General features: G+C 47.7%; 1 protein-coding gene across 1 annotated transcript; it reads right to left on the minus strand.

Moving 5' to 3' along the window:
- Positions 1-73: 73 nt before the first annotated feature.
- Positions 74-27,737, minus strand: CTPS1 (CTP synthase 1). The gene is made up of 19 exons (XM_010996970.3): positions 27,612-27,737; positions 24,125-24,303; positions 22,350-22,520; positions 19,969-20,069; positions 19,046-19,162; positions 16,851-16,934; positions 16,286-16,366; positions 13,474-13,625; positions 12,211-12,343; positions 9,621-9,709; positions 8,772-8,866; positions 7,902-7,964; positions 6,020-6,063; positions 4,745-4,841; positions 3,738-3,793; positions 3,554-3,650; positions 2,859-3,003; positions 2,234-2,325; positions 74-930 (listed from the first exon to the last, which is right to left on the minus strand). The coding sequence occupies exons 2-18, from the start codon at positions 24,288-24,290 to the stop codon at positions 2,241-2,243; spliced, it is 1,776 nt and encodes a 591-aa protein (XP_010995272.1). The 5' UTR covers positions 24,291-24,303; positions 27,612-27,737; the 3' UTR covers positions 74-930; positions 2,234-2,240.

Genomic DNA, 27,737 nt, shown 5'->3' on the forward strand with positions numbered 1-27,737 from the left:
ACAGGGGCACGCCCGGCACCGGGCTCAGACAGTTCCTACCCGGCACGACACGAAGGACAGTACAAAGTGCGTCTCTCGTTCTGCGTCATTTATTTAAGTTAGTGTGTACACCACGTCCAGCCAGGACACAACGGGCATGCAGCTTGGCCTGTCGTTACAGCACGTTAAGAAAATAGCTTTTCATGTTGCATTTCAACCGCAGTAACACCGTTCTGGAAGGAAAGAGTCCCCTTGGGCAAAGCTGTCTATATATGAGAGGGATTGAGAGGCAGTTTCCCCAAAAGATTCTGTTCTTTTTTAAGCGACCCCTTGATGCAAGGAGCGTCTCCTAGCCCCGGGAAGAGAAGCGCAGCCAGAGGACGGGGACTCTTAACTCAGACTCCAGACAGACTGCTTGCCGTTTCATGTGACGCCAAACTGACCGTCCCTTTGGACAACAAGTCCCAGCCACAGATGGCGCAGAGGGTCCCCCTGCACGGGGCAGAGCTGACACTTTAGTTCTGGTTTCGCTGCTCCTGCCCTGAGGTGGTCAGCACTAGCTGGACTCACCCCTCCGGGCCCACTCAGCTGCACGCACGGCACACATTTTAGGATGGTCCTGGCATCAGAGAAAGGAACAGTGACACGCTCGAATCCACGGGGATGTGAGGCGGTGGGAGAAGTGTGGTGACCATCTGGCTCCGCCCGCACGTCCTACGTCTCGTCGGAGGCTGGAGGACCGCGAGGGAGAGAGTGGAGCAGTGGGCAGCACGCTGTGCACGAGCCGGTACACGGGGTGGGTGGGACATGCAATCCACAAAGTCTTCCCGATACCTTCCCCCATAATAAAATACCTTAATAAAAACATAATTTAAAGGAAGTGTCGAAAGCTGAGTGTAAAATCAAAGCTGTAAACTCCTGAAGTCCAAAGGCTCTCTTCAAGAATCATCCCTGTTTAAAAAAATTCGTAACAATTATATGATGTATGTTGAAGTGGAAAAGTTAGGCTGTACAGCCCATTGCTATGGTAAACTAGGCCTGGTTTTCATCGAGGACCCTAATATGAATAATGAGAAGCTAAATTTCTAATTCCTAAAGAATCCTACGTTTTCAAGATCTTTTTTATTTTTATATTACTTAATTATTTTATTTTGGCGGGGGTAGTACATTTTCAAGATTTTATATGGACTCTCTCTCTGCCCCAAAACAAGCATTTTTTTCCCCATAGCCCCAGCCTCTTAACAAGGCCACTGACAGGGAATTCTCTACTGAGAGAGGCAGTTGGGAATTCCGTGTAAGTGACAAGATAGCTACCACTTTACTATTAAAAAGTCTTCTTTCTGTCTACAGCAGTTACTAAGACTACCAGAGAGCTACAGCAAACTACCTGGTGGAGATTAATGAGTCTATCTGTGCTAAATGCTTACCTGGCAGAGAAAGCCCCCAACGCCCTCATCCTGATTCGGACCTACTTCTCCTGCCCGCCCACCTAGCTAAGGTTACCACAGGCCAGGTGGCTAATCAACCGGGGGGGGGGGGGGGGGGGGGGCGGGGAGCACAGCCCTGAGCCCAGGAGACCAGACCTGCAAGCAATGAGGCCCCCTGGTGGTGGATGCGAGGCGTGCAGGATGCCAGGAGGCCGCCTGCTCGTGCCTCAAGGGCAGGTGCATGTCTTAACTAGCGGTGGGACCCCCCCCACCCCGCACTTCCCTGGTTCTTTCAGACCCCACATATTCCAGGCTGACACCCCTGGGCCCCTCCTACTTCTGCCATTTGTTCCATAATTGTTCCGATTTTAATGGATTTCCAGAGTAAGCAGCAATCAACATACAAGTGCTGTGTGCATTGGTTTTAAAGCACTTTCTGATGAAAGCTTGAGGGTCTGCAGAAATGACACCACACCATCACACCTGTCACCTCCTCCAAGATCTCCAAGTTTATGGCTACATGAAATAACAAGGCTCTAAGAGTCTAGTTCCCCTGGACTTGGTCAGACTGGCACCTGAATGCAGCAATCAGTAAGGAGACAAGTGCCGAGTGCCTGGTGTCCCCCAGCTGGAGTCCCCAGAGCAGGGTGGGAAGGCACACTGTATGGGGGGGGGGGCGGTTCCTCACCCATTGGATGCCCACACTGACCTGATCACTTTCATTCTCTAGCAGACACAATTCTTCAACACTAAACTTTTACGGTATTCTTATAACTCTAATATTATCACCATTCAAAATAAAACCAAAGCTTAAAAACATCACTTACGTTACCATCAGTCATGATTTATTGATGGAAACTTCAGTTCAGTGATTTCAGAATCAGGGGAGCTGCTTCCGCTCCTGTCACTGTAGGTGTCCCTGCAGAATTCAGATGGTTTATTTGTCAGCTCTCACCAAACACTCGCTTTACTCCCCTGATTTTGTAGCCACCACTACCACAGGGATGTTTGCACACAACAGAAATCAGACCCTTTGCTATATTACAGAGTCAGCATAAAGCTACAGAGGGTCTTCCAGTTACAAAAGATACATGTTTGCTTTATACTTCACTCATGCTGTCCTAACCACCAAGCCAGGGTAACTGACTGCTTCCAGATAAAGGCAGCGGTGGGGCATGAAATCCACTGGGCTGTGGCTGACACCCGTGAAAAATCGCAGTTCCCCATGGACCACAATATGACCCTGGAGCCCAGATGCTACAGAGAGGGGACCTGGCCACCAAGCTGGGGGGAAGGCCAGGAGTGGCACAGAGCAGCCTAAGAAAACCCTGGGGAGGAAAGGACATTAGTGAGGCTCCCTGTTCCTGGGCTCTGCTCATCACTGACAGTGCGAAGACGGCTCACTATAAGGAAATGTAGACCACCTGAGGGACCAGGGGAGTGTGATCCCACCTGGGCGAGAGCCTGCAGCCTTTCTGAAGGTAATGCGGGAGCCTCCCCACGGAGGCCAGGAGGAGGCCAAAGTATGGTGGGGAAGGCTTGATAGGTCTGGACAGGAACTCAGGGTGGTACTGAACTCCAACAAAAAAGGGATGATCTGAAACAGAAATGCAAAAGAACCAGCTTCACTGTGTGTCTGCATTACATGTGAAAGATGAGACAAAAATCTTGCTAAATGCTCCACATTTCCCATGGACCCTAAAATTATTTGAAAATGGCTTCTTTATTAGAGTCTGGGTAAAGGTGACCACAAAGCGCGGGAGGGCCAAGGCCCCCCACCCTGCATGCTGTCACTCTCGGGCGGAAGGTGCCTCCTCTCCAGGTTTCTGCCCCCAATCCCCCCGCTCCCCTGACTTGCATGGGATTGAGTCCTGCAGGTCCCAGGAGATCAGACTTCAACACCAAGTCCAAGCTCTCTCTCTGGAGAACAAGGACCTGAGGGCAGAGGTGAGACAGCTGTCTGAGGCCGGCCTCAGCTCGAGGATAAGCCCCCTGGGGCTCCAGAACCTCATTCTCCAGGACCCCTCCCCCAAGACAGAGCTGCTGCCTGATTCAGTCAGGTCAAGGGCTTCTATTTTTGTCTTTTCCCCACCCACATGCCAAGAAAACCGAAGCTTCCCACTAAACACAGCCGCCCAAGCAATCACCTTCCAGCTCCACAATTTCCATTCTCTCTCCTCCAACATCTTGGCCAACAAACTTCAAGCCTTGCTCTTCCAAACACTTTTTCAAGACTGGATTCACCTGTTGAAGCATGAGGAACAATCTGGCTGGGCTCTCGGAGCAACAGAAAGGAGAAAATGGTAAAGGTCACTGAGCTCAAATCCTCACCTCAAATCTATGGCGGTGCCTCTCTTCCAAGTAATCTGGGTCTCCGTAGAGTTTCCCTGGCAAAAGAAGCACGCTGCGGCAAAGGCTGCTGGTCCCACCCCGGGCCCGTCTCACAACCACACCCCGCTCCCTTCACCGGGCTGCTTCCTAGCACCCCCACCGCCAGGCCCGCGAGAGGGTATTCCTACGACTCTCTGCCGACCCCAGCCCCCTGCGCTGGCAGCACAGTTCAGACAAGTTCTTGGGCTTTGAGTCTTTGAGACCAAGAAAAACTAACAGAAACAGACTTTTACCACCACCCCTGACACACGGTGACAAAGGCGCACAGCACCCTGCTGGCACCGAGGCTAAGTCACAGCCACCAAAGCTGCCCCCGCACCTCCGGGCCCGGGAACACATGTGGCATCTGCCGACAGGCAGCTTCCCCCAGCAGGAGGGCCCCGCCTCCCCGCAGCCGCAGGACGCTAGAACCCGAGGGCTGGACGACTCCCTCCCTGAGTAACTCAACCTAATGCCTCCTGCGAACCCCGGACACACGGGTGCCCTGCCAACAAGGACAGAGCCTTTCCAGTGGACAAGGAAAGAAAATCAAGTCAAGCAGTTCTTAAATATCTTCCTCCCCAAATCTCCTCTAAATCTTTAGCACATCTTAGTACTTCTAGAGTAATATCTATTTAGTTTGAACTGGATGAAACTACCATGTTTGTGGGACAAAACTCGCCAACACTGGCAGTTTCACCCGGTTTGACAGTGGCTTTCACCTAACTGCCTCATTCTGGTTCGTCCACACCCAAAGCTCCCCAGGTCCCTGGCTGCATTGCCTCTGGCCTTTCTAAGAGCCACAGTGCTTTCTTTGGCCATTGTAGTGCATCCTAGAGTGTGACTGGGAGGGGAAAAAGAGCTTCAAAAGCAAGAACAAAACCAAAATGCCAGCCTGGCCGCGGCACCCCAAGACAGGCGTCCTGGACGTGCCGGGTGAGGCTGGGCCTGCGGGAGGCCGCCCTTACTCATGACAGAGTTCTTGGTCTGGAACAGGGTCCTCCTCTTGCCCAGCCTCATGGTTCCGCCCATCTGGCCAGGGTTGTGTTCTGGCATGTCTATAACCTGGAGATGTTCAAGAAACAAACACGCGATGCCACGCCTGCCTCGGTTAGAAGACCGGCTGCCTGCACTGAGCAAAATGAGCCTGGATTCCCCAGCCTTCCCTTAGAAGAGATGTCTGTCACAGAGGAAAATGCCTCCTAGTGGTCATTCTTACACCTCTGTCTTGAACCTTGTGCAGTCTAATCCTTCAACCACTCCTCATAAGACAGTTGCTCCCCTCTCCTGGCGGTCCTGCCCAGCACTGTGGATCCCAGGTGCCTATTCTAATAAAGACTAACATCGCAGCATGGATGCCAGACCAGATATGTTATCACATCTCCTCCGCTAGACTGATGAGCTGCTCAGAGGAGAGGGATGCTCATGTAGGGTTGGCTGAGTCCCTCCAGCTGGGACAGTCCAGCCCACTGCTTGGTCCCCTGCTCCTCTGAGCCCCTTCTCACCTGGAGGACCTCCTCCGCGCACCCCCACCTTCCCCTAGGCTCCACACTTCAAAACCTGAGCTCTTTTCCTCCTGAGGTCTGAGTATTAGCAAAGTTTAATTTCAGGTCAACAAACACACGTATCTGATGCTGTCTAAGTGCCCCGAGGTCAAGAGCCTGGCCCATCTTGTTGAGCACAATGTCCTTGGTACCAAGAACAGGCCTGTCACACCTGGGCAGGGGATTCAAAGATGAAGAAAGGCACTGTCTGTCCCCCATGAGCCGCATTCCTCTGACAGGAGACATCACACGAGGAATGCCGGCCTCCTAGAGCTTGGGCCACCGTCCAGCAACTCAGCACTACATTCCAGCGGGTCTTTACTAAACGCCCATCTCCCGGGGTTGTTGGGGACTAAATGAATTCACACACAAGAGCAGTGAGCACAGTGGCTGGCACATCCCAGGTCACTGTTGTTCTGCAGTGCTCCTGGGAGGTGGGGGGTGGGGGTGGAGGGTTATTCTAACCAGGAACGCCCTCTCCAGTTGGCTGGGGTGGCCCCTGTCTGAAAAACTTTCTGTAGCAAACTGGGAAGAGTCATGAGAAATTACACAGTGAAAAATACAAGTTCTTCCTACCCGGCCGGCCTGGAAATGCAGGACCTCAGAGTCCTTTGGAATGAACCCACGGTCTCTAACCCTCAATCAGTTCCACTAACGCCCCTTCCACACCCTTCTAGATGCTCCAGACACTGGACTCACCACAGGATGGCTGGTGTTAGGGTCAAACTCTGTAGAATTGGCATCTGAAAAACCAAAATACTTTTGTTATAAAAATAGTTACAAACAAAACTGATTATTTAAAAAAGTTTCATTCCTAAGCTCTAAATCACAATTTCCCTCCTCAGTTTAAAGTTATTCAGTGATTAGAGTCCAAACCAGGGATAACATTTTTAAGATAGAAGATACTCAACGCAAACACAGGTGAATTTTTTCCAGTAACTCTGTGACTCTCTGGGAAGTCAAGCTGTAGAAAATGGGAAAACCAAAACCAATGGCCAATAACCTAATAATCTCTATTTGGATAATGCAGCCTTTTGACAGCTCTCACATTGTTGTCTCAATTTTTTCACACTTTGTTTCAGACTGTATCTCTCCGCTATGGGCAAACACTGTTTCTTACATTTCTTTTATCCTTAGCACCCTATACCCCGCACTACCCGACTGCCTCGCTCGAGAGCTAAATCAGAAATGAATGGATTTCAAAACCCAAATTTCCTTTCTAGCCTTTCCTGAATTTACTGTCTAACCATAAGTGAAACCACTGAAGACTAAAAGGAAAGAACCAAGTCCCCGGCACCGCGTGTCTGGTTTCTCTATGTGACATATGAGGCACTGTTCCCCTCTGTAGCCTAAACCGGGGCCAGGGCATCCCCAGGTCCCTCACCCACGTGGGGACCCCAGTGGGTGGCAGGAGACCAGGGCTGTGAAGGAGTCCAGCTCTGGGGTGGAGGGTGGTAGGACAGTGCCTGCCAGGAGTCCAGAAGCCAGCACCAGGGGCTTGCTGCCTACAGAGCTGAGCCACTGTCCCCTCGCCCTAACAGTGAGCCGTCCATGGAGAAACTGCTTGTACTTTGTAAAGCTGGGCTGCTCTGTTGATTTTTCTTACTTACAACTTACAACATCTTTCTGAAAACCTAGTGAGTGTTAGCTGGGCGACAGAATAAATGGACTGTGGCAGGCTCTTCCCTCGGTGGCCCTGACGGGATCACTGCACCCCAGGATTCACCCCATGTGTGGGGTCCTCCCCCACCAGCAGGGCTCAGCTGTGGGACATGAGCAAGCTGGGTACCAGCTACCCAGTGGGCTGGTCATTGCAGGAGTTGGGCGGGAGCCATGCTGTGAGGATGCGGTGCTGAATCAGTGGATGACGAGACTGCCCTGATGTCCCTGCAGGGCAGAGCGGAGTGCAGGGCAGGGCAGGCTCAGACGCACCACGTGGAATCTGCTCAACCCACAGCAGACATAGAAATAGCAAACCATTGCTGTCGGGAGCCACTGAGTTCCCAGGGGTCTGGCTGCAGTAATTAGTGAGGCCCAGAGCCAATATGATTATTGCCTAGTTGCTGGGCACTGTGCTGGGACTACGTACGTGCATTATTTCATTTAACTCTTAGAACCGTGTAACGGAGGTACCATTATTACCCTCATTTTACAGAAGAAACAGAGGTCCCAAAAGACTAATTTGTCTAAAATCACCCGTCAGTGATCAAGTCAGAATTTGAGCCCAGGTCTGACGAGCTCCAGAGCCCAGGTTCCTGATAACTGCACCGCCACACACTGGCCAGTTAGTTTTCTCGCCAGATACCAGCTCAGGGACGGTGGCCAAGGTGATGGGAGGGAGGGCATCTCTAGAGCCGGGGATGCAGGGGCAGAGAGCCAGGCCGCTCGCTCAGCCAGGCTCCCTCCTCCAGCAGCTGGCGGTTCCCTTGGAGAAGAATTTTTTCCCTCGATAAATGCAGCAGCTCCCCTCTACTGCACCCACCAGGTACTGAGAAACCAGGCCTGTCCTCCACAGTGCTCGGCTCACACCCTCCAGGAGCACTTAACAGAGAATGTAACAAGTGTTTAAGTAGACACTTACCTTGCCATCCCAGCACATTTCTTGAAAATTCAACAACTGCCAATTGCATTCCTAAGCACACACCTTACAGGTGGAGAGGAAAACAAATGAAAGACAGTTGAAAAGGCAGCTCCCACATTTCTGACCTGCCTGCAGTGGACTTTATGTCCTGTTCGCAGAATTCCAGTGACAAACTCATAATTTCCTGCTATAAACAAGTAACCCCCTGCCATGTTCTATCTGTACCGGATTTCAAAAACAGGGCCTCAGGGTATATGGAGAGTCCAAGTTTTAGAAGCTATCTGATTTTAGAAATAAATAATATTCTCTTCAGTACTTTAAAATTCAAGTATTTGAATTTACCATCTCCCATTAAGCTTCCATTTACAATTGAGTTGAAAATGACTAAAATTTACAGCACCAGGAAGCATCCAAAATCACTTTGCCCAATTAGACAGCTGGTGTTCCAAACGAGGACATAAAACCCAGTCTCACATGTCCTGCCAAACAGCTGGGTTCAGTAAATGGACAAGATTTCCTAATTGCTATTTCATTCTCTCAAAATTCCATGACCACATGGAGCTCACGCTTCAGACTTTTCATTTTAGCTTCTTCCTCTCTCGGATTGGCCCGCTCCCGATACTCAGGGGTGCACTATCTTTTACTACCTTTTTACTTTACTAATAAAAATCTTGCTTATATCATGCTTTCTGTAAGTTAAAAAAAAAACTTTTCATTTTAAAGACAAGCTTGAATTTCTCAAAAACAGAACCATAAAGGCTTCTACTTGAGTTGCTATCTGGAAAGATGGCATCTACGTTCAGTTTTGATAACCTACGTTTTATTTACCGGCTCCCATGTGGCAACTTCCTCGTCTTTCCTACTTCTTACCCAAAAAAGGCTTCTTCTGTTTCCGAGCCCAGGCGATCGCTTGGATTTTTCCTTCCGTCCCTCGAACACCAAATCCCCCTGGAACCAGCACACCACTGCGCAAGAGAGCACACCACAGGCACCCCTTTCCACCAGCCCAGCTCTTAGTGAGCACCCAAGGAACCACTTCCCAGACACTGGCGCCATGAAGCAAGCCCACAGGCCTTGCTGCTCCGGCCAGGACTGCGATCTCAAGGCTGCCAGTGAGCTGTGTGGAAACTCTCTGGGCTTAGAAAATGCACACAAAGCCACCGACTTCTCTTAGTAACAGAATTGTGATACCACTACCACACAATGTCTGTCCCAGGCATGGATTCTTCCCTAAATTTGCATTTTTTTACCTCTTGCCTTAAAGTGCCCCCCCACCAAGTAGGAAGGGGGCCTTTCCCGGTCAGCTCAGTGTGCCACACCAAACACCGTCCTACGGCTCCATAACCTTCAACTGTCTAGTGACCTAGAAATTCCTGCTAGTTTTCTACTATTATAGATAACAGCTACCAAAAACAATTTATGAGACTCTACTGACCGGTATTCATCCAATGTTCTGGATGAAAAACCTTTAAATAAGTCTCGTCCGGAGATGCATACAGTAAACAATATCAATAGAACTAGAACTAGTTTTCTCCAGATTCAACCAAATTGATAGGCTGTATTTTTGAGAGGCTTAAACCATCCAGTACGTAGTCTTTTCAATCATTTAGAGACATTTCAACAGGCAGATGACCTACCGCCAGCACGCGAGAGCCCAGCACTTTGTCCACTGAAACCAACCCCAAGCCCCTGGGCCCCGAAGGCGGGGAGGACGCTTACTGAGCGCTGCACAGCTTCTGCCAGGCTTCGTGGTAGCGCACGGGCTCCTCCTGCAAAGTGCTCGGCTCCAGGTCGGTGGAATCTATGTACTGAGCGCGTTCAGACCGGGGAGGAGAGAAGCAAGCTTGTCACTCCTGAGCACGTACTTTCAAAATTTCTAAACAGTATTATCAACACTCAATCTTAATAGATTTAAACTTACTAATCACTTAAAAATAAACTTGAAAAATCTTTCTTTTATTTTAAAATATAAGATTTTCCTTCCAAAGTGATTTAACTCTCAACCCTGCCTGTCCATCCGCTCCACTCGGTCCACTAGCATAGACTCTGAAGTGTCCTCTCTGTTCAAGACATTTCCCCCAGTCCCTGCTCTAGCCAGATCGCTTCTCCTGTTTTTAACTCTACGGGAGTGTAGTTTACATACGATAAAACACAAGTATTGTAAGTGTGAGCTTTAAGAAGCTCACCAATGTGTGACCACCACCTCGATCAAGACCTAGAAAGTTCCTGTCACCCTCAAAGCTCCCCCTGCCTCCTGCCCAGACAATCTGGGTCCAGCTTCCTGACACCACAGGTTTTGTCTCCTCTAGAGCTTCAAATGGACCAAGGCGAGGTGTAGCCTTTTGTGTCTGCCTTCCTCAGCTCGGTGCAGTGCCTCAGATTCATCTGCATTATCAGAGATCATTACCTGGTTTATTCCTATTTCACTGCTGGGCTGTTTTCTATTGTAGGAATATATCAAACAACATGTTTATCCACCGACTCATCCTAGACATTTGGGCTGTTCCCAGATTTTGTCTCTTATGAGTAATTGGCCCATCTGTACACAAGTAAATTCTTTTGGTGGACATATGTTTTCACTTCTCTTGAGTGGTATCTGGGAGTGGAACTGCTGGGTCACACAGTAAGTGCATGTTTACCTTTATGTGAAACCGCCAGACTGTCTTCTCAAGTGGCTGCACCAGTTTCCGCTCCCACATCCTCACCGACACGCTCAGCCACTCAGGTGGGAGCATGCTGGTCCCTCAGTGAGAATTTGCATTTATTTCTCTGACAACTAAAGGTGTTGAGCATCTTTTCCTGTGTATCATGTGCAACTTCTGCAGAAGTGTCTGTTCAACTTGCTGATCTTTTCCCTACTCCTTCCTGTCTACTACCCTGCGGTGACCTCCCTGGACCCATGGGGAAGATCCACCCGTGGCCCGGTTGATGGAACTCATGACTGGGGCCTGTTTCCAGACACCCTCCAAGTCACACCTTTCCACCCACTGAGTTCCCAGCTATTCCGTATCTCTGAGCCCTGGGCGGTGCTCCACCTGCTGTCAGGAATGCCCTTCCCTTCTCCCTCATCTGTCTTTCCAAACCCACCCACAGGCCTGTCCTTGAGAAGTCCGCCCTCCTCACATCTGTACCAAGGCAGGTTCACCACCTCTTCCCTGTGCTCCCTTCATACCTGAGACATCGCTGACTTTGATCCCCACTCAGCGACTACCACCTAACACACCGGAGGCACAGACAACCTCCAAGGAGATAAAGTTAATGAATGATCGAAAGGACTAGCAAAAAAGGCAGGATAAGAAGATCCCACAATTCCTAAAACATGCGTAACAGCTCATCCCCCAGGAACCTCTTCACCAGCACGAAGCAATTTCAGCTTTCATGCTGAGCAACCCCTGGAAAGTAGGCGGCCAACCCCAATGTCAACGGCGAGGGTGGCTGCCCGGGCCGTCAACACCCTCAGCACTGAGCTCCGACTTCACTTCTAATTTCCAGCTCCTCCTGGAAAGCTCCATCTGGGAGCTATGATGCTGGGAAAAGGTAGGAAGGGACAAGTGGAAGGTTTTCAGGAAGAGCTAAACCCATATAGTACTTCCACTGTGCCAGGCACAGTTCTAAGCGCTTTATGTATACTCATTTAATTCTCATAAATAGTAACCCTATGACAAAGGCATCGACACTAACCCTATTTAAAGATGGGGAAACTGAGGCACAAAGAGGGTTAAGTAATTTTCCAGGGTCACACAGCTCGTTGGTGACAGAGCCAGACCCTGAGGCCTGGCTGCCTAGTTCTGGAATCCCTGCCCTGAACTATGACACCCCACCGCCTGCAGCAGCCTGCGGGGGGCTGTGCTCTGACATTCCAGCTGCTCAGCTCCTGCTCGGCACGTCACACAGCAGAACACGGTGACTGCTGTTCACCGGGTGCCGCCCACGTTCCCAGCACCGGCTGGGTGACTGGACATACCTTTCAGAGAAACCCCCAGCTCTACGAGGTGAATGTGGAAGTGCCAGCCACTGTGCAACGGGTCTGGCCGCCAGGACTCTGCACTCCCAGGGAGCAATTCCACTGGTCACCTGACGTTCAGATCCAAGCATTCACTCTCTCAGCTTCCACCCTGACCACATCTCCCCTTGTTTCCTGCTAATGCTCTACTGTTCTCTCCAAGCCAGGAGCCCACCACAACTCTTTGTTATTCCAGAGAAGAAATTCAGAGCTCCAAGAATATAAAGTGGATATGCCCGCAGCGCCTAGGAGAGCAGAGACGGCCTGCCTGTCCACGCCTCAGCTGCACCTGGGCCCCCTCCTCACCTTGATTTCCAGCTTGTGGTTGATGGCCAGTGCAGAGTGCTCCAGAGCTTTAATGACAGAGGCGTATGAGTCTGAGAACTTGGTGTATTTGCCCACGAGGGCAATGGAGCAGGTCTCCAGCAAGCGATCATATCTAACACACAAAGGTCAGGAAACACCAAGTTACTCAGAATGTACACACCGCCAGGAGATCAAAATTGCTCTTTAAAGAGAAGAAAAACACGTCTGGGAAGAATATAATGGGAGGGGCTCTTGTATGAGTTCTGTGTACAGAACAGTAAAGAGCAAGCAATTTTCAGGTCAACGCGGCAGGCTCTGTAGAGAAAGCAGGATAAGAGAGAGGATTGAAAATCTATTGAAAATTTGTTTCCAAAAAAAGAAAATCCCAAAGGGCAAAAAAATGAACAGACAGACAATTCACAAGAGTTAATGTGATGAAGGGAACCGTCAAATAAATTACGGGACATCCATCCAATAGTTCATATTAGTGAAAAATTTTCACTATTAAGTATAATTAGTAACAGAGCAAAAATGTTTACAGTATTTTATGGAACAAAGATCATAAAGTTGTGTGCCATTTTTGTAGCTGCTTAATGATGTACAAGTCAACGGACAAAGACTGAAAAGGAAAATGTCAAAACTGAAACAGACATGGCCGAGCAAAGGCATGAATGCTGCCTCCCAAATGCTCCTCAGTGTCGCCCAGCGACTCTGCAGCTACGATACTGCACACCCAGCGCTCTGAGGCTCTGTGCGAGGGTCTGGGACGTGCAGGTAAGTGTCACAGAGCGAGGAGGAAAGCAGAGCAGGGACCGCTCTCAAGCTGACGAGTTTTGGCAGCCGCAGTAAGAAAACCCTGGATCATCATGGCGTGGAGTGAGCGGCATGTCCCCAGACAGCACTGATGTCTGGGACGCTACCAGGAGTGCTCCAGCCACGTCCAGCCACCGTGTGGGCCTCGGGCACACGTGCGAGCCCACTGCCACAAGGATGCCTGTTGGCTTTGATTTTCTAGTTGGTGGGAGACAGGGGTGACAGCTGTGTAATCTGAACTCCCTGGAGACCTGGGACCTGGGCCAGCTCCACCAGGACTTCCTCATCTGTGACGCAGCTACCCAACGGCTGGGACCCTTTCCGAACTCCCCTGACCATGAAGGCCTTTTCTAACGTGAGCTGATAGCACATTAAGGAGCTGAATTCCTTGAGCCCCTAAAAAAAAGAGAAATAGGGCTACAACTCCCAGGTCTTTATTGTGAAGCAAACCTGTCGGCCATCTCTTTCCACTTCATCAGCATCTTTCGTGACTGTCTCTCAACAGGAAGGTCAAGTCTCCGAAGAAAATAATCTACAACCCCCTGCTCCTCTAACAGCAAGGGGACTCGGTAGATGGACGAGACATCGTGGACACAGATCACCTGTTTAAAAATGAGAAAAGGTTAGCTAATAAAAACAAGCAAAAACCAACTGGGCTGACAGCCTACTACCAGCTATATGACTTTGGGAAAATCAATCCTAAATTTGAAAACAGAAAAAAGGGGCAACTTTCTAAAACGTATAAATTACCAGACTGACTTAGGAGAATAGAAGAGACAGTGGCTAGTATCTTACGAACATGGATGCAAAAATCCTTAAAAAAAAAATCATAAACCAAACCACAAATTATTAAAAAAAAAAGTCATGTCCAAGTAGGAACTGTCTCTAGAACAGAGGTTCTCAAACCTGGCTGTCACTGAAACTTTTAAAAATCCAAAAGTCCATGCTGCACCCCACACACCTTAAATTTAACAGTAGAATTCACTACATGAACAGATTAAAGGAGGAACAAAAACCACCTCAGTGGATGCAGATTTGATAAAAATTCAAAACGAATTCATAATAAAAATTCCTGGTCAATTAGGAATACTAGGGGAAATGTGAAAATATAAAAAACTCACAGCAAATAACATTTGGTTTGATATGTAATATTAATGCTTAATATTTGAAGCATGGAACAAGGCAAAACTGGCCACTATCATTACTTCTATTCAACAATGTACTAGAGGTATAAGGCATTGCAATTAGATAAGGAAAAAAATGCATATGAATTGGAAACAACTGCCACTAATTCTTTGCACATAATATTACTGCTTATGCATAAAAATCAAGGGAATTTTCAGGCAAACCTTCAAAACTAACAGTTTCAATAAGGCTGAGATCAGTGGTCAGAAGCTTGAGATCAATGGTCAGAAGTCCACATTTTTCTATACATGGATCATATCTAATCAGGAAATATAGTTTAAAAATATGCCATCACATAGTAACAAAAATTATGAAGACCTATAAATAAATCTAGAAAACAATGCACAAAGATAAATAAGTCCAAAAAGCACCTTTATAAAGAAAACTGTAGAGTATTATTGAAATATAGTCCCTTCGACAGTTGGAGCTGGAGCAGCGTACCTGCAAAAAGGTGAATCTTCGACTTTCGTTGAAATTGACTATACATAAAAATTAAATCACAATGAATCTTAGCCCTAAGGGTTAAGACCTAAAATTATAAAGCTTTTATAAAACATAGAAGAAAATCTTCATGATCTTGGTTAAACAGAGTTCTTAGATATGATACCAAAAATACAACCTATAAAGAAAAAAACGGATAAAATGGGGTTCATCAAAATGTAAGTTTTTACGTTCCCAAAGACACAGTTAAGAAAATGAAAAGACAAACCACAAACTGGGAGGAAAAATGTGCAAACCATGTATCTGATAGAAGACTTATACTCAGAATATATAAAGAACTCTTACAACCCAAAAGCTAAGCAACCCAATTAAAAAAGAGGCAAAAGACATGAAGTTCTAATTTAAATATAGAAACACTTGTCACATTTCTAGCAGTGACTAATTCTAATGACAACCTATTACAGAATTGAATTACCTTCACTTGCTGGGACAAAAATATCTAAAATAATTGAAGTGCATGAAAAAGGCTGTTCATAAAAATGAAATTATTCTGATGTTCCATGTACTTAGAATGAAGCAGAATCTCTTGGACGCAGCTCCTGCCTCAGGCGTCACACCCAGGAACACTGAGGTCGGGCTGCCCTCACACCCTAAAGCTTGAGCCATCACAGATGGAGAGGACAGCTGCTGCCTCTGATGGGCAAAGGCTTTCCTCTTGCTCGACGCACTTCAGTGCCAGGGCAATGGTTTTAATTTTCTAATACTCACTTCCATCCCCCCAGGAGTCTTGTAAATGGACTTCTCTTACTTTAACCCGCGGCCTCACTCTCTCCTCTCTAGGCCAGCTGGGCTTGTGTGCTTAGTCTCCTGATCCCCAAATAATCTAGTGGTAGAACAACCCATCCGTAACCTAATCGTAAGTTCCTTGACCTCCGCTTCCCTTCTCTTCTCCTTCAGCCGAATCTGACCAAAGCCTCAACCCCGACTTACCACCACTGGGATTTCCATACCACACACCGCACTTAGATGCACCACAGGTACCCTCCAGTAGCACAAGCAACAAAAAAGACTAAAATGTGTTTAGAGACTACAACACTTGTTCAGAGAGCTGGCACCAGGAATATAAAGTTGAATAAGGTGGTCCTTGCCCTCAAAAGCTCAGTCCATGAGGGGAGACAAACATGGATGGACACATGGACAGACAGACAGACAGATACACACACACACACACTAAGGGGCAGGATGACAGGCTCACCACCAGGACCTGTGAGACCCAGAGACTGCCCAGAAAAGGATTAACCCTGAGGTTTGAGGAGTTTTGGAAGGTAAGCTTCTCAAACAGTACTGTGTCCTAGCTGGGCCCCAAAGGATGAAATGAAGAGTAGGCTGCCAGGCCTGTTACAGGGAGAGTGGGACACCCACTCAGCGTGGCTGGAGCAAACAGTACAAGGAGCGGGGACAGAAGCGGCGGGAGAGGTAAAAGGTGTTCAGGAACCACAGGAGATGAGGTGATGGAGAAGCACTGAGCCAACAGTCTACGTCTCAAAATATGAAATAAAACAATAAGCCTCATGAAACTGGTTAAGACACTTTAGGGATAATTAGAAGCAAAAAACTTGATGGGAGTTCTACTTACTTGTTCAGGTTCAACGTGACAGAACATCGATATTTTCTCTTTCACTGCTGTGTCGAGGGGATTTGAGCACCTGCACACAACCTAGACATTTGGATGGACAGAAAGGGTTACAAAATTGGGTTTTTCTCCTGATTTGAAATTAAAGTAGACACCTCACTGTTAAGCTGGATGAAAATGTGAACTCCTAGCACAATGCACATAAACGTTAAAAATGTTACCAGTTTTCAAAACTGAAATTCCTAAATCCCAAATTGGAGAAATGTGACAGGACAAATGGACAGACAGATTAATGAGCCAACTGGCCTTTTCTTCAATTGATGTTCTTGGGCAGGAGGGACAGAGAATGAGTGACTGGCCGAGAGGAGGAGGAAGAGGTGACCTCCGGCACACCAGGGAAGGAAATCTTTGTAAATAAGTCACAGCCCAGTTCAAAGCACTAACCCTATTTCTCCAATATTAGCTAACTAAACACAGGCCAAGAAAACAAAGGTTTTGGCTGATGGGAGGCAGGATCTTAATGAGACAGACAAGACCATGTTGAAACCAGGTAACCAGGAAATCTTACCAGATCTGGGGAAAGCCCCAGCCCTCTGAGTTCTCGAACACTGTTCTGGGTGGGTTTAGTCTTCTGTTCCCCTGTTGAACTTGGCTATTTTACAACAGGAAAAAAAAGTTAATTTCTCTACGATAAGGAATTTTCAAGTATGACTTTTCCCTGAACCCCTCTGAATAGGGAAATAGATAATTTGATCATTTATCTAATTTTTTAAAATTTTTGCTGAAGTTATTATCATGCACATATTTTAGAGTCAAATAGGCTGTCCTAAAAAGCAGTGGTACTGGCCCTCATCCACCCTCTCCCCTTTCCAAGCCCTAAACGACCCGGCTGCTATGCTTTATTGCTGCTTCTTGACATGGAGCTTGAGGTATTTTCTATTGATTTCCCTGTTGGATGTCCCTCTGCCCGCCTCCCCACATGCACCAGCCCTGCGCCTGCAGCCCCCACTTCAGGATACCTCTTCAGTGTCTATATAGTTCTGAGTATTTAAATTCTGTGCACTATTAAGCCATGTGCCTTAACTTCCCCTTTCTGGTCCAATTATTTGTTTTCCTTGGTCGGTTTTCTGGTTTTGTTTTGTTGATAACGCTGAGTTTTCTATGTACTAAATTATCTTTCTTCTCCTCTCACACTTAATCGATACATTTGTTGGGTATAGAACTCTTAGGTCAAAAATCATTTCCCCTGAGAAATTTTATGGAAATAGCTTCACTATCTTCTAGTTTCCAGTATCACTGTTGAGAAGGCTGATGCCACACTAATGCTTGATTTTTCTCTTTAGACCCTTTTAGAATTTCTGCCCCGTTATTTCGAAATTTCACAACGACGTGTCTTGATGGGGGTCATTGTTCATTCAATAGGCTGGGCATTCAGTGGGTCCTTTCCAACTCAGAAATTTCTTGAATTGTTTAGATCGGGAGTCAGAACTCTTTTTTCTACAAAAGGCCAATCAGTATTTTAGGTTTTGTGGGCCATACAGTCTCTGTCCCAACTACTCAACTCAGACGTTTTGATACAAATGGGCATGGCTGCACTTCCATACAATTTTATTTTCTAAAACAAAGGAAGGGTTGATTTAGCCTGTCTGCTGACCCCTGGTTCAGATTATGCTTCCTTCTCCATTTCTGTTAGTTTTTGAAAATCCCATTATTGGGGCGTCAGAACTCCTAGACCAGGCTCTACCTTTTCTCTCCTATTTTCTTTCTCTTCATCTTTCTGCTCAACTTCTAGGGCATTTCCTTAACCTTCTTTCTCTTAAATTTTTCATTCTTGCTACCCAATTTTTAATTTCTAAAAACTCTGTCCTCTTCTTCAGGTACCCAGCTCTTGTTTAATGGATACAGTTTATCTCTTAATTCTGAAGATATCAATCCTTTTTTTTCTTTTAACTTCCTTTTCCTACTCCCTGCAGAGCCTCAGTTTCTTTTTTTTTTGGTCTCATGCACATTAGATGCTCTCTCCAAATGTCTGGCAGTCACTGGCGGTCAGCTCACTAGCTAACTGAAAGTTCTGTGATGATTCTGCAAATCAGGTAGCAGCAGAAGGCAGGGTGTCCCCACAGCCTAAAATTACACTGTCCCTAATGTCGGCTCATCCAGAAAAAGCCTAAAGTCTTCTACCAAGGTGGGGGGTGGACGCCCCACTGTGCTTACCAGGGATGGGGATGCCAGCGCCTAAGTACTTCTGCAACAACATGTACAATGAGCCCCGCTCCTCACCCCGAGGTGCTCAGTGCTGCCCATTCCTGAGCCTGCAGGGTGCTGAGGGCCGGCAAAGTTGCCCCTCTGCTTTCCCCACGGCAGGCTTAGGATCCAGCTCCCCCAGCTCTGCCCAGTCCGTTTCTACAGGTCCATCTCCTTTCTACCTTCCTAATTTCTGTTACTATTGACTCCTCTCACATCTCTGAATTTTTGTCTTAAAAAATTCCCCTCCCTCCAGTTGTAGTGGGGTTTCTCCACAGAGTGAAGACGAATGGACATGTGCAACCCACTGTCCATTCCCACTGCAATGTCCCTGATTCATTTCCCAGGTGTTTTCTATTTCATCTTTTCAAAAAGGGATGATTATAATCATTTCAAATTCACAAAGAAGTTTTTCACTCCCTGCTTTCTGCACCTCAAATACTTGAAACAGGTAATGAGTGAAAACCATCCTCTTCCCCCTCCTCTCCATCCCCCAAAGTCAAGCTCTAAATGCCTTACCTGAGGAACGAGACTGACGTGAATGTTACAGAAGTTCTCTCTTTTGACCTTGAACTGGAACTGACGGAAGGCCTCGATAAAGGGCATGCTTTCTATATCTCCCACCGTCCCACCAAGCTGGAAGAACAAAGTTAATTTAGAGGTTAAGCATTAAACCTTCCTCTTGTGGTTTAGCTTTCTAACACCTGCACTCTGTCATCTCAATCCAATGCTCAGTAACAGTGTAACGTGGACTGTCTGGGCCCATAAAATGTCAGTACACAGTGATTAGACACTTTTGTGCGTGCTAAAAGAGGACTCTTTACGAGAGGCTCACCATTCCCCAAGGTGATCACGGATCTTTCTACACCATTTTAAGAAAAAGGTCAGGTGAAAGACGCACGAGGAATTTTATTTGTCGGAGAGTCACAAAACAAAGACACCGAAATCTTATCTACTTAGCCATAAATAGCTTCTGTATTAAAAAGCTGTTATAAACAAGGTGCTGGAACTTCTCAGTCTCCTGTTTTCGCAGGAACACTGAGGTCTGGCAGCTAAGATCAGCAAAGCAGGAGTTCAGAAACCAAAACCAGAGGAGGCTCATTCACAGAGGTGAGCACTCCTGCCACAGGAAAGCTGAAGGTCGGGCCCCCTGACTTTCTCAGGAGACAGAAGAAAATGCCTCACACCACTCCTGCGGGACAGTCCACACGGAGCGTACAAATGCTGAACAGGGAGAATCGGGTGGAGCAGGTATCGCTTTCGACAGTGCAGCCACTTCACATGACTGTGACCGTGTCCTCACCCGCCACGCTGGACTCGGGGGGTCAAGGGCTTTACTGGGAACTGTCTCCTCAGTTGCTGATGGCTGACTAAGGGGGTAAAGATGTACACCTGGTCACATGCGCAGTAATCAACAGGGTTTGGAAAAGACTCATACAAACCTCGATAACACACACTTGGGGTTCCAGGCCATCTTCATCCACAGGTATCAAGGCCTGTCTCATGACCCACTCCTGGATTGCATCTGTGATGTGCGGGACGACTGAGAAAGAGAAAAGAAACACGCGACCTACACTTTCCATCGGCATCGATTGAGGCAGACACACTCACTGTGACAACAAACTGCAGAGTAGCAGTGGGGTCATAAAAATACTTTTGAATCCCCCTCTTAAATGCCCTTAACAAATCTCACTCCCCATGGTCTCCGTTCCAGATTCCCCAGCAGGGCTGGAAGCCCTACGAGAGTAGGGCCTCAAGTGACGTCCTGAGCTACCTTAGAGCACTGGCCCCAGTGCAGAATCTACCCTGGCTGCACAAGCAACCACACATCAGACCACGCGGGGACCCCTCCTGCTTACAGCTGAGGGGGACACTTCACACCAGGGTGCTTTTCCAGGGACAAGACCACGCCAGGACCTTGCTCCATTACATTTCCAGTTTACTGAAGGGCCGACAGTCCGCTGCGAGGCAGCCCAGTGCGGCAGGGCAGTCAGGAGCCCAGCTTCTGGGGCCAGACTGTCTGGATTCAAACCTCAGGCCCACCACTCATTAAGTGTGGGTCTTTGGGCAAATTACCTAACTACTCCTGAGCTCCACCTCCCTATCCGCAAGTTGGGGAAGCGCGGCCAGGGCACTGGTGAACCGCCAAGCAGCGCTCCCAGCCTGTCAGTGCCCACCAACATCAGCATCAGCTGAGGGCTTTTTAAATCACGGTTGTGGGACTCAGACGGCCTGGTTCCTAAGGGGCAGAGGTTACTGTTTAACTTGCTATGCCCATAGCTGGCAGTGCCTCCCACAAAGGCTAGTACCTATTCCATACACAGAAGCCAAAGCCATCCTTTTAAAGTGCAAATCAGAGTTCACTAGTCCCGAGCTTAAACTCCTGAACGGCTTCCCATGGCTCTGAGAAAATCCAAACACCACACCATGGCCCAGAAGGCCGTGCGGAGCCTGGCTGCAGCCCCCTCGCCCTCCTCCCCCTTGGTCTCAGTGCAGGACAGGCTCCCTCCCAGGCCCTTTGCAGCCATGGGCGTCTGTATGCACCAAGACCCCCTCCTTCGCTCCTCCCAGGGCTGGCCTCAGCTCACATGTCCTCTCCTTGGAGGCTCTCCCTGACCCCTTGTCTAGACCAGCCTTCCCCATCACTCTCTCTCTGCACTCTATGTATTTCCCTCTCAGCTTCCATCAAGCAGCTCGTTTCATCTGTTTGTTTTTTCTCTCCCATAAGGTAACCTCCTTAAGGACAACAGCCTCATTGGTCTTGTTCATCATGTCTTCCTAGGACCAGTCAGAGTCTGACAGCAGTGAACACTCAAAAAAACTGCTGATGAATGAATGAGTGAATAAATGAATTAATACACTGGAGGCTGAGAACAACAAACTGTATGACCAGGATCACTGCAATTCCTAACCGATCCCTTTCCATGTGTCAGGAACTCAGAGAAACACTCTGCTGACTTAGCTCCTTTAATTCTCCCAACAGCCCAGATAGGTCGGTACTATTATTATCTCCATTTCACAGAAAAGAAAACCAGACCTCAAAGAAGGCAAGTAATCTGCCCTTGTGCACAAAGCTGGTAAGTGGCAGAGCCAAGACCTACACAGACCCCCTGGCCCAGAATCCGGCCAGGGTGGCCCCAGGCCAGAGCCAACTGTCATCGTGACCCTCGGCTTTCAGTCTAGTAAAGGCTAAAGCCAAAAGCAGATTTACTCTCCTAAATCAGATGAAGCCACTCTTCAGCAACTCCCCCTCCCCAATTTGGACTTCTGTCATATACTAGACCAGTGGTTTTCCAACCCCACCTTTTAAAAAGCATCACTGGTCTCAAATGAACGCTATGCAGAATCTCAACAGACACAGGTGAAGCTGTGCTGGCGAAAGCTCAGGAGGCCCGAGAGACCCTCCTCTCAGACTCCCTCCAGCCCAGGACCAGCCTAGGGACCAACGCACCCAATGGGACTCCTGCTACTCACTGTCTGGACACAGTACATCCTAGATGTGTGACACACACTGCGTGGCTACTGCCCTAATCTAGTTGCCTTCATCACTCCATGCTTATCACTGTGTCAAAACAACAGCTCTCTGGACTCAAATCATGCAGCTAGACTGACGCCTTCAAGGCCATTCACAAAGGGGCGGGAGCTTACTCAAGTGATTTCTTGAGTAAACAGCCATATAACTCTGAATTCTCAACTGAAGACCTATTTCAGTAACAATACCTTGACACGTTCACACTGAAACTGCATAAAAAGTACATTTTTATACACAGATGAAATTAAACTGGTTAAGATTTTCAAACCGTGAGGGCAAATCCAGTATTACCTTGGACGGTTTTCCCCAAGTAATCTCCTTTGCGTTCCTTGTTAATGACGTACTGGTATATCTTTCCAGTGGTCAGATTATTGTCCTTGGTGAGGCGGATGTCAAGGAAACGTTCATAGTTACCCAGGTCAAGGTCTACCTCCCCACCGTCATCCAGCACAAAAACCTCACCTGCAGTGAACAGTGAAAACGGTTCAGTTAAGGAGAGGTGCACAGACCAGGGCACAATTTGAGTCCCAACAGAAACACCTGAACATTAAGGACAAAGTCTGCATTAACTTGATAGGAAGCAGGGATATTTATTTCTAGAAAACGAAATATGACATGAGAGAAAAATCACCAATCATTCTGCAAACTCAGACCGGGTCAGGAAGAGTCATGAAACGACATGAGCTGGAAGGAAACTACAGCCCAGGCAAGACACACAGACAAAGTAAGAGAACTTTTAGCAAAGTCTCCTCCTTGAGCAGAGAAAGGTTTAAGATGTGATAAAAGTAGGATTTGACCCTAAAACTTCAACAGGGTGCACATATTAAAAGTCATGTTGGTTATAAAAACCAGCTTCTGTCACTGGAATTTGACACAACATTGTAAAATGATTATAAGTCAATAAAAAATGTTAAAAAAAAAAAAAAAAACCAGCTTCTGGGCCGCACTTTAGTCCAAAACAAACCTGTGAAATTGCTCAAGATTTTCCTCCTCTTCCTTTGCTGAACTTTCAGTCATTGAAATGTCATTCTGGAAATTTTGCCCTGAATGGAGCATCGCAACACCGCAACAGGAGACAAGCTCAAAAGGAGGAAAGTAAAAATGGTCCTGTTTTCCTGTCGTCCTTTGCTCTCAAGAATTCTGTATTAAACTTTGCTCCAATTTGTCCATCTTTCCCTGACACTACTACATATGGAGTTTTGCTCTAATGACACTCATTCTCATAGATTTTTAGCTCACATTAGATAGCAGGAGTATGAAAAAACGTTTTTAACTTAAGAAGTTTTTTTTTTTAACATGTTTTAACAGCACTTCTACCCCCAATTTTAAGTAATTACTCTTCTAGGTAATTCAGACACAGTTTTACATCATCCTGATCAGCGGCAGTAAAGACGTTAAGTGTAGTTTTCTGACCCCTACCTTCACGGTTTCAACTTTTCACTCCAAATATGCTTGTTTTTATTACCCAAACTCTGTTAGCCAAAGAGAATCTCAAGCATACAGATCATTCAAATTCAACATCTATCTATTGCCTGAATCCCAAAAGAGTGGTCCTTTAGCCTCTGTCTGAACACCTCTACCAAAGGGAACTCATGAGTTCTTGAAGTCCTCACCCCACTCTTGGAGAGCACTTGCTATTATAAAAATCTTCCTTATCCTGAGTCAAAATAAATATCTTGACATCTATCCAACTACACTATTCCTAAAGATTGGGTCCACAAAGAATAAACATAATCCCTCTTCTCAAATATTTGAAGAAAGTTACTATGTCACCAGATGTCTTTTTCAAAAGAGACAAACTTTCATTCAGCCACCAAAAAAGATGGTTTCTATTATTTCTATCACAGAAACCACTAGACTCCAATCACTCCACTGCCTATTAAGATTTCTGCTTCCTCTCTGTCCTGCTGAGAAAAGCATGATTCTGCTATGTGAAGGATCCTTCTCAGAAGGCAGGAAACGGAGGTTATGCTCTGCAAAATACACACCGTTTCCAAGGGCTGACATTTTCTTTCACACATTAAACAATTACCGTTTTCAAGAAAAAAGAAATGCATTGTGCTTACCATGCTCATAAGGAGAGAATGTTCCTGCATCAATGTTAATGTACGGGTCAATTTTAATGGAGGTGACATGTAAACCGCATGACTTGAGTATTGTGCCCACGCTACTGGCGATGATTCCTTTCCCAATTCCTGATATAACACCGCCAGTAACTAGAATGTACTTCATTGTACTCGCTCACCTAGGAGAAGGAAAAATTACAGAAAAAATACATCTCAACAAATGAAACTTATCTGAGTTCAAATGCCAGCTCTGCCACTTACTAGCTATGAACCCTCTAGAAGCCTCGGTTTCCCCAGCTGTCACACGACTTTGGATGGCTGTTATGTGTGATACTGTTTCTTGGCACACTCAATGGCTTTAGTCAAATATGAGTTGAAAAACAACTGCTAATTAAATAATGCAGCTTTTGTTTAAAGCTTTGACAGCCAACAACCTCAGAGTCAATCTAATTTAAAAAACAAAAAATAAAAAACTCAGCTCTGTTGATAGAACATTATGCCCCCAGTGCTGGCAGACACTGGGATACCAGGCAGGTGCTGCATTATTTTCCCTACGTGGGGAAAAGAGTTTCAATCTTGGATGTGCACTCCAATTTTCCATGAAAGAGATCATGCCTCTGGCTAAACTATAATGTATCGCCAAGAAGACACAGCTCCTCTAGGTTATGGAAGACAGAATAAAAGGAAAGGATTTCAGCATTTAAAAGGAGTTGCAGTTAAAACTAAAGATCTTTCAATGAAAGGTAGCTCTCTTCTGTAATTTAATAACTTGCTCCTTGCCAGCAATCTCTTCCAGGTATGCTTTGAAGAGAGACTGTATGTATTGGAGGAAAAGGACATCAGATAACAGACCGGTCTCAAGCACATAATGGGCAGAGGACTCAAAGAGAGGGGAGATTAAATTAAATCCTAAGAGCAGTACAGTTGTGGCAGGGAATGGAAGAAACAGACTTAGCGAGAAATAAAAAGGGGGGAATGGATGCAAGAACCGCAGACATAAGTGATGAGCAGACAGACAGTAACGGGCTCTCCAGGGAGAATTTCTCACTGGCCCCAGCTTCAGAGGCTCAGAACTATCATTTGGTCAATAAACCTGAATGTGATCAAAATGAGAAACACAATCACAAGTACAAGAGAATGCTTGCTTTGGCATGGTCGGGACATTTTCCTCCTCCAGGAACACTTCATGTGAAGCCAAATTTTAATAAAAATAAGCTAAGAAAGGAACAAGGAAACTGGGGAGTCAGCTGGAAGCGTTCCCCTGCCCCACTCCTCCCTAAGGCAGGAATGAACATACTTGGCAAGGAATTAAGAACGCTCAGAATATCTTTCCCCCTCGGACAGCAAGGAAGACACCCAACCATGACCTGCTTTTTCTGTCCTCTGCTGCAGCATTTCCAAAAGCACGCACCTTGGTTTCCACAAAATCCATATGGGATTCCCGAAAAGGGTTTCATGGACAGATAAAGCAGAGAAATGCCGGTTTAACAGTCAATCGGTTTAATTCAAGACTGCTGGGAGCCTTTAATAAGCTACGTGCACTGTGATCTCCCGAAAGGGATATACAGTCTGCAGTTGCCCCAGACTTTTTGACTTCAAGCCCCTAATATTTGGGACAAAGACTGCTCTGTCACCTCACAACTGAACAGGTCCTTATTGACATGTGAATATTAGATCTGGCTACATTTTAGAGATGTCCTAACCAGGCATATTCCTGAGACTATATTCAGGTCTCACTGACTAAATTTTTGATGTTCCTAGAAATTCTTCAGCCATCCTGAGTTGGGTTATAGAGCGGGTTACTTCTCCAGGAAGACTCATCCATTTGCATTTGATTTGCCCTGATTTTACTCTAAGAGAATAGATTAACACCTCTCTTTAGGGGAGATTCTTGCAGTCTCCCACAGTGCCTGGCAATAAATATCCCAATGCACTCAACGATCAGGTGGGAGAGGCGGATGGTACTCAGTCGCCCCCTCTACCCCATGTATGGACTACCCAGTAGGTAAGTGCTGCTGTGCCACACACTTTGGTGACCACAAAAATTACTGATTTGGGCCCACAGCTCAAGTTGCAGTCCAGTTAGATAAAATATTTACAAATAAATGAGTAATCCAGTGATGGCAGGAAACAGAGCGACTACAGCTGACATGAGTATAAATGGGGAAGAAGAGAGAGCAGAAAGCTTTCAGTGGCAAGACCAGGGTAACGCATCATGGCCCATTAGAGGAAGGGGCAAGAAATGAAGGGAGGAGAGGATCCAGACTGCTCCTGCTGTGATGACCTGAGCCTTGCAATGATCTTGAAGGGAAAGGGAACAGAGTGAGCAGGAAGGCTATCTACAGACCACAGAGGTAGGGCCAAGAAAAGACACCAGGGGTGACGGGAGTCAGAGGAGATGGTGGGAAATAAACTGAAAATTTAGGCAAGGGGCCAAATCATGTGGCCACTTGAATGCTCAAACTGAACTTTAGTCTGAAGGTGTTGGGAGACAAGGGAAGGTTTTCAAGCACAGAAGTAACATAAATCAAGATGCATCAGAGGAATTCAATAGAGATGAAACAACAACAAAGATGTTAAATGTTGAGTTCCATTCAGCTCCACCACTGGTGTCCTGGGACCTGTCAAGTCATGGTAGCCGCCTGAAGCCCTGGTTCTGACATCTGTTAAATGGGCGTGAAAAACTCAGCATCGCCTGTGTCACAGGACTGCTGAGGTTTCAAAATTACAATGAGTGTGGACGTAAGTGCGCCACGCACACGTAGTGAATGAAGTTCTTTAAAATGCAGCATCCTCATTCCAGGTGGCTGGGAGGGTTGAGGGCCAGCGTTGAGGCCGAAGCCGGCCCCTACCCAGCACCCGGAGGCCATGGGGCCCCGCGAGTTCCGAGGCCCCTTCTGCCCGCGGGAGTCTGGGCGTGCCGGAGGGGCCCGAGGTCGGGCCACAGAACCCATCCCCCACCACCGAGGGCCCGTCTGGGACCTTGATCCCCCTCCAGCGAGGCTAAGGCGGTTCCTTGAGGCCAGAGGGGCGAGGGCAGGGTAGTTTGAATGGAGAGGCAGCCGCCAGGCTGCTCCGGGCGGAATGAGCAGAGGCGGCTCCCGCACCACTACGGCCCTCTAGGTCCCAGAAGCTATCCCCGGCCCCCTGGTCAGGCGAGCCAGGCCGCGCTGAGATGCGCGCTGCCGGGCCCCGCAGCCCGGGCCCCGCGGCCTCTCCTGCGCCCCCACGCCCCCTGCGGCCAGTCTCCCCGGCGGCGCCCGGCCACGCGGCCCCGCGCGCGGGAGCCGGCTCCTCGCCGGCCTGGCCGCCCGCCCTACTCCCGTTAGGCACGCAGCCCATTGGGCAGGCCAGCGAGCCACCTCACCCCTGATTGGTGGGAGCGGTGTCTGTCACCGGCGGTGGGGCTGTCCCGCGCCAGGCTCGGCTCCCACTGCCTATTCGTGCAGTGGGAACAGCTCCCGCCGGATCCCTGGAGTCAGCCTACCTGAGGCCGGCTTTAAATCCTGCCGTCGGCTAAAGAGCTACAAGGACGACGCGCACGCTGAGGCCCCGGCAGCCAGTGCACCAGCCCGGCCGCATGCGCCGGGCAGTCTATTACGGAGGCGGGCCC

The sequence above is a fragment of the Camelus dromedarius genome, chromosome 14, assembly GCF_036321535.1.
Source record: "Camelus dromedarius isolate mCamDro1 chromosome 14, mCamDro1.pat, whole genome shotgun sequence".
Lineage (NCBI taxonomy): Eukaryota > Metazoa > Chordata > Mammalia > Artiodactyla > Camelidae > Camelus > Camelus dromedarius.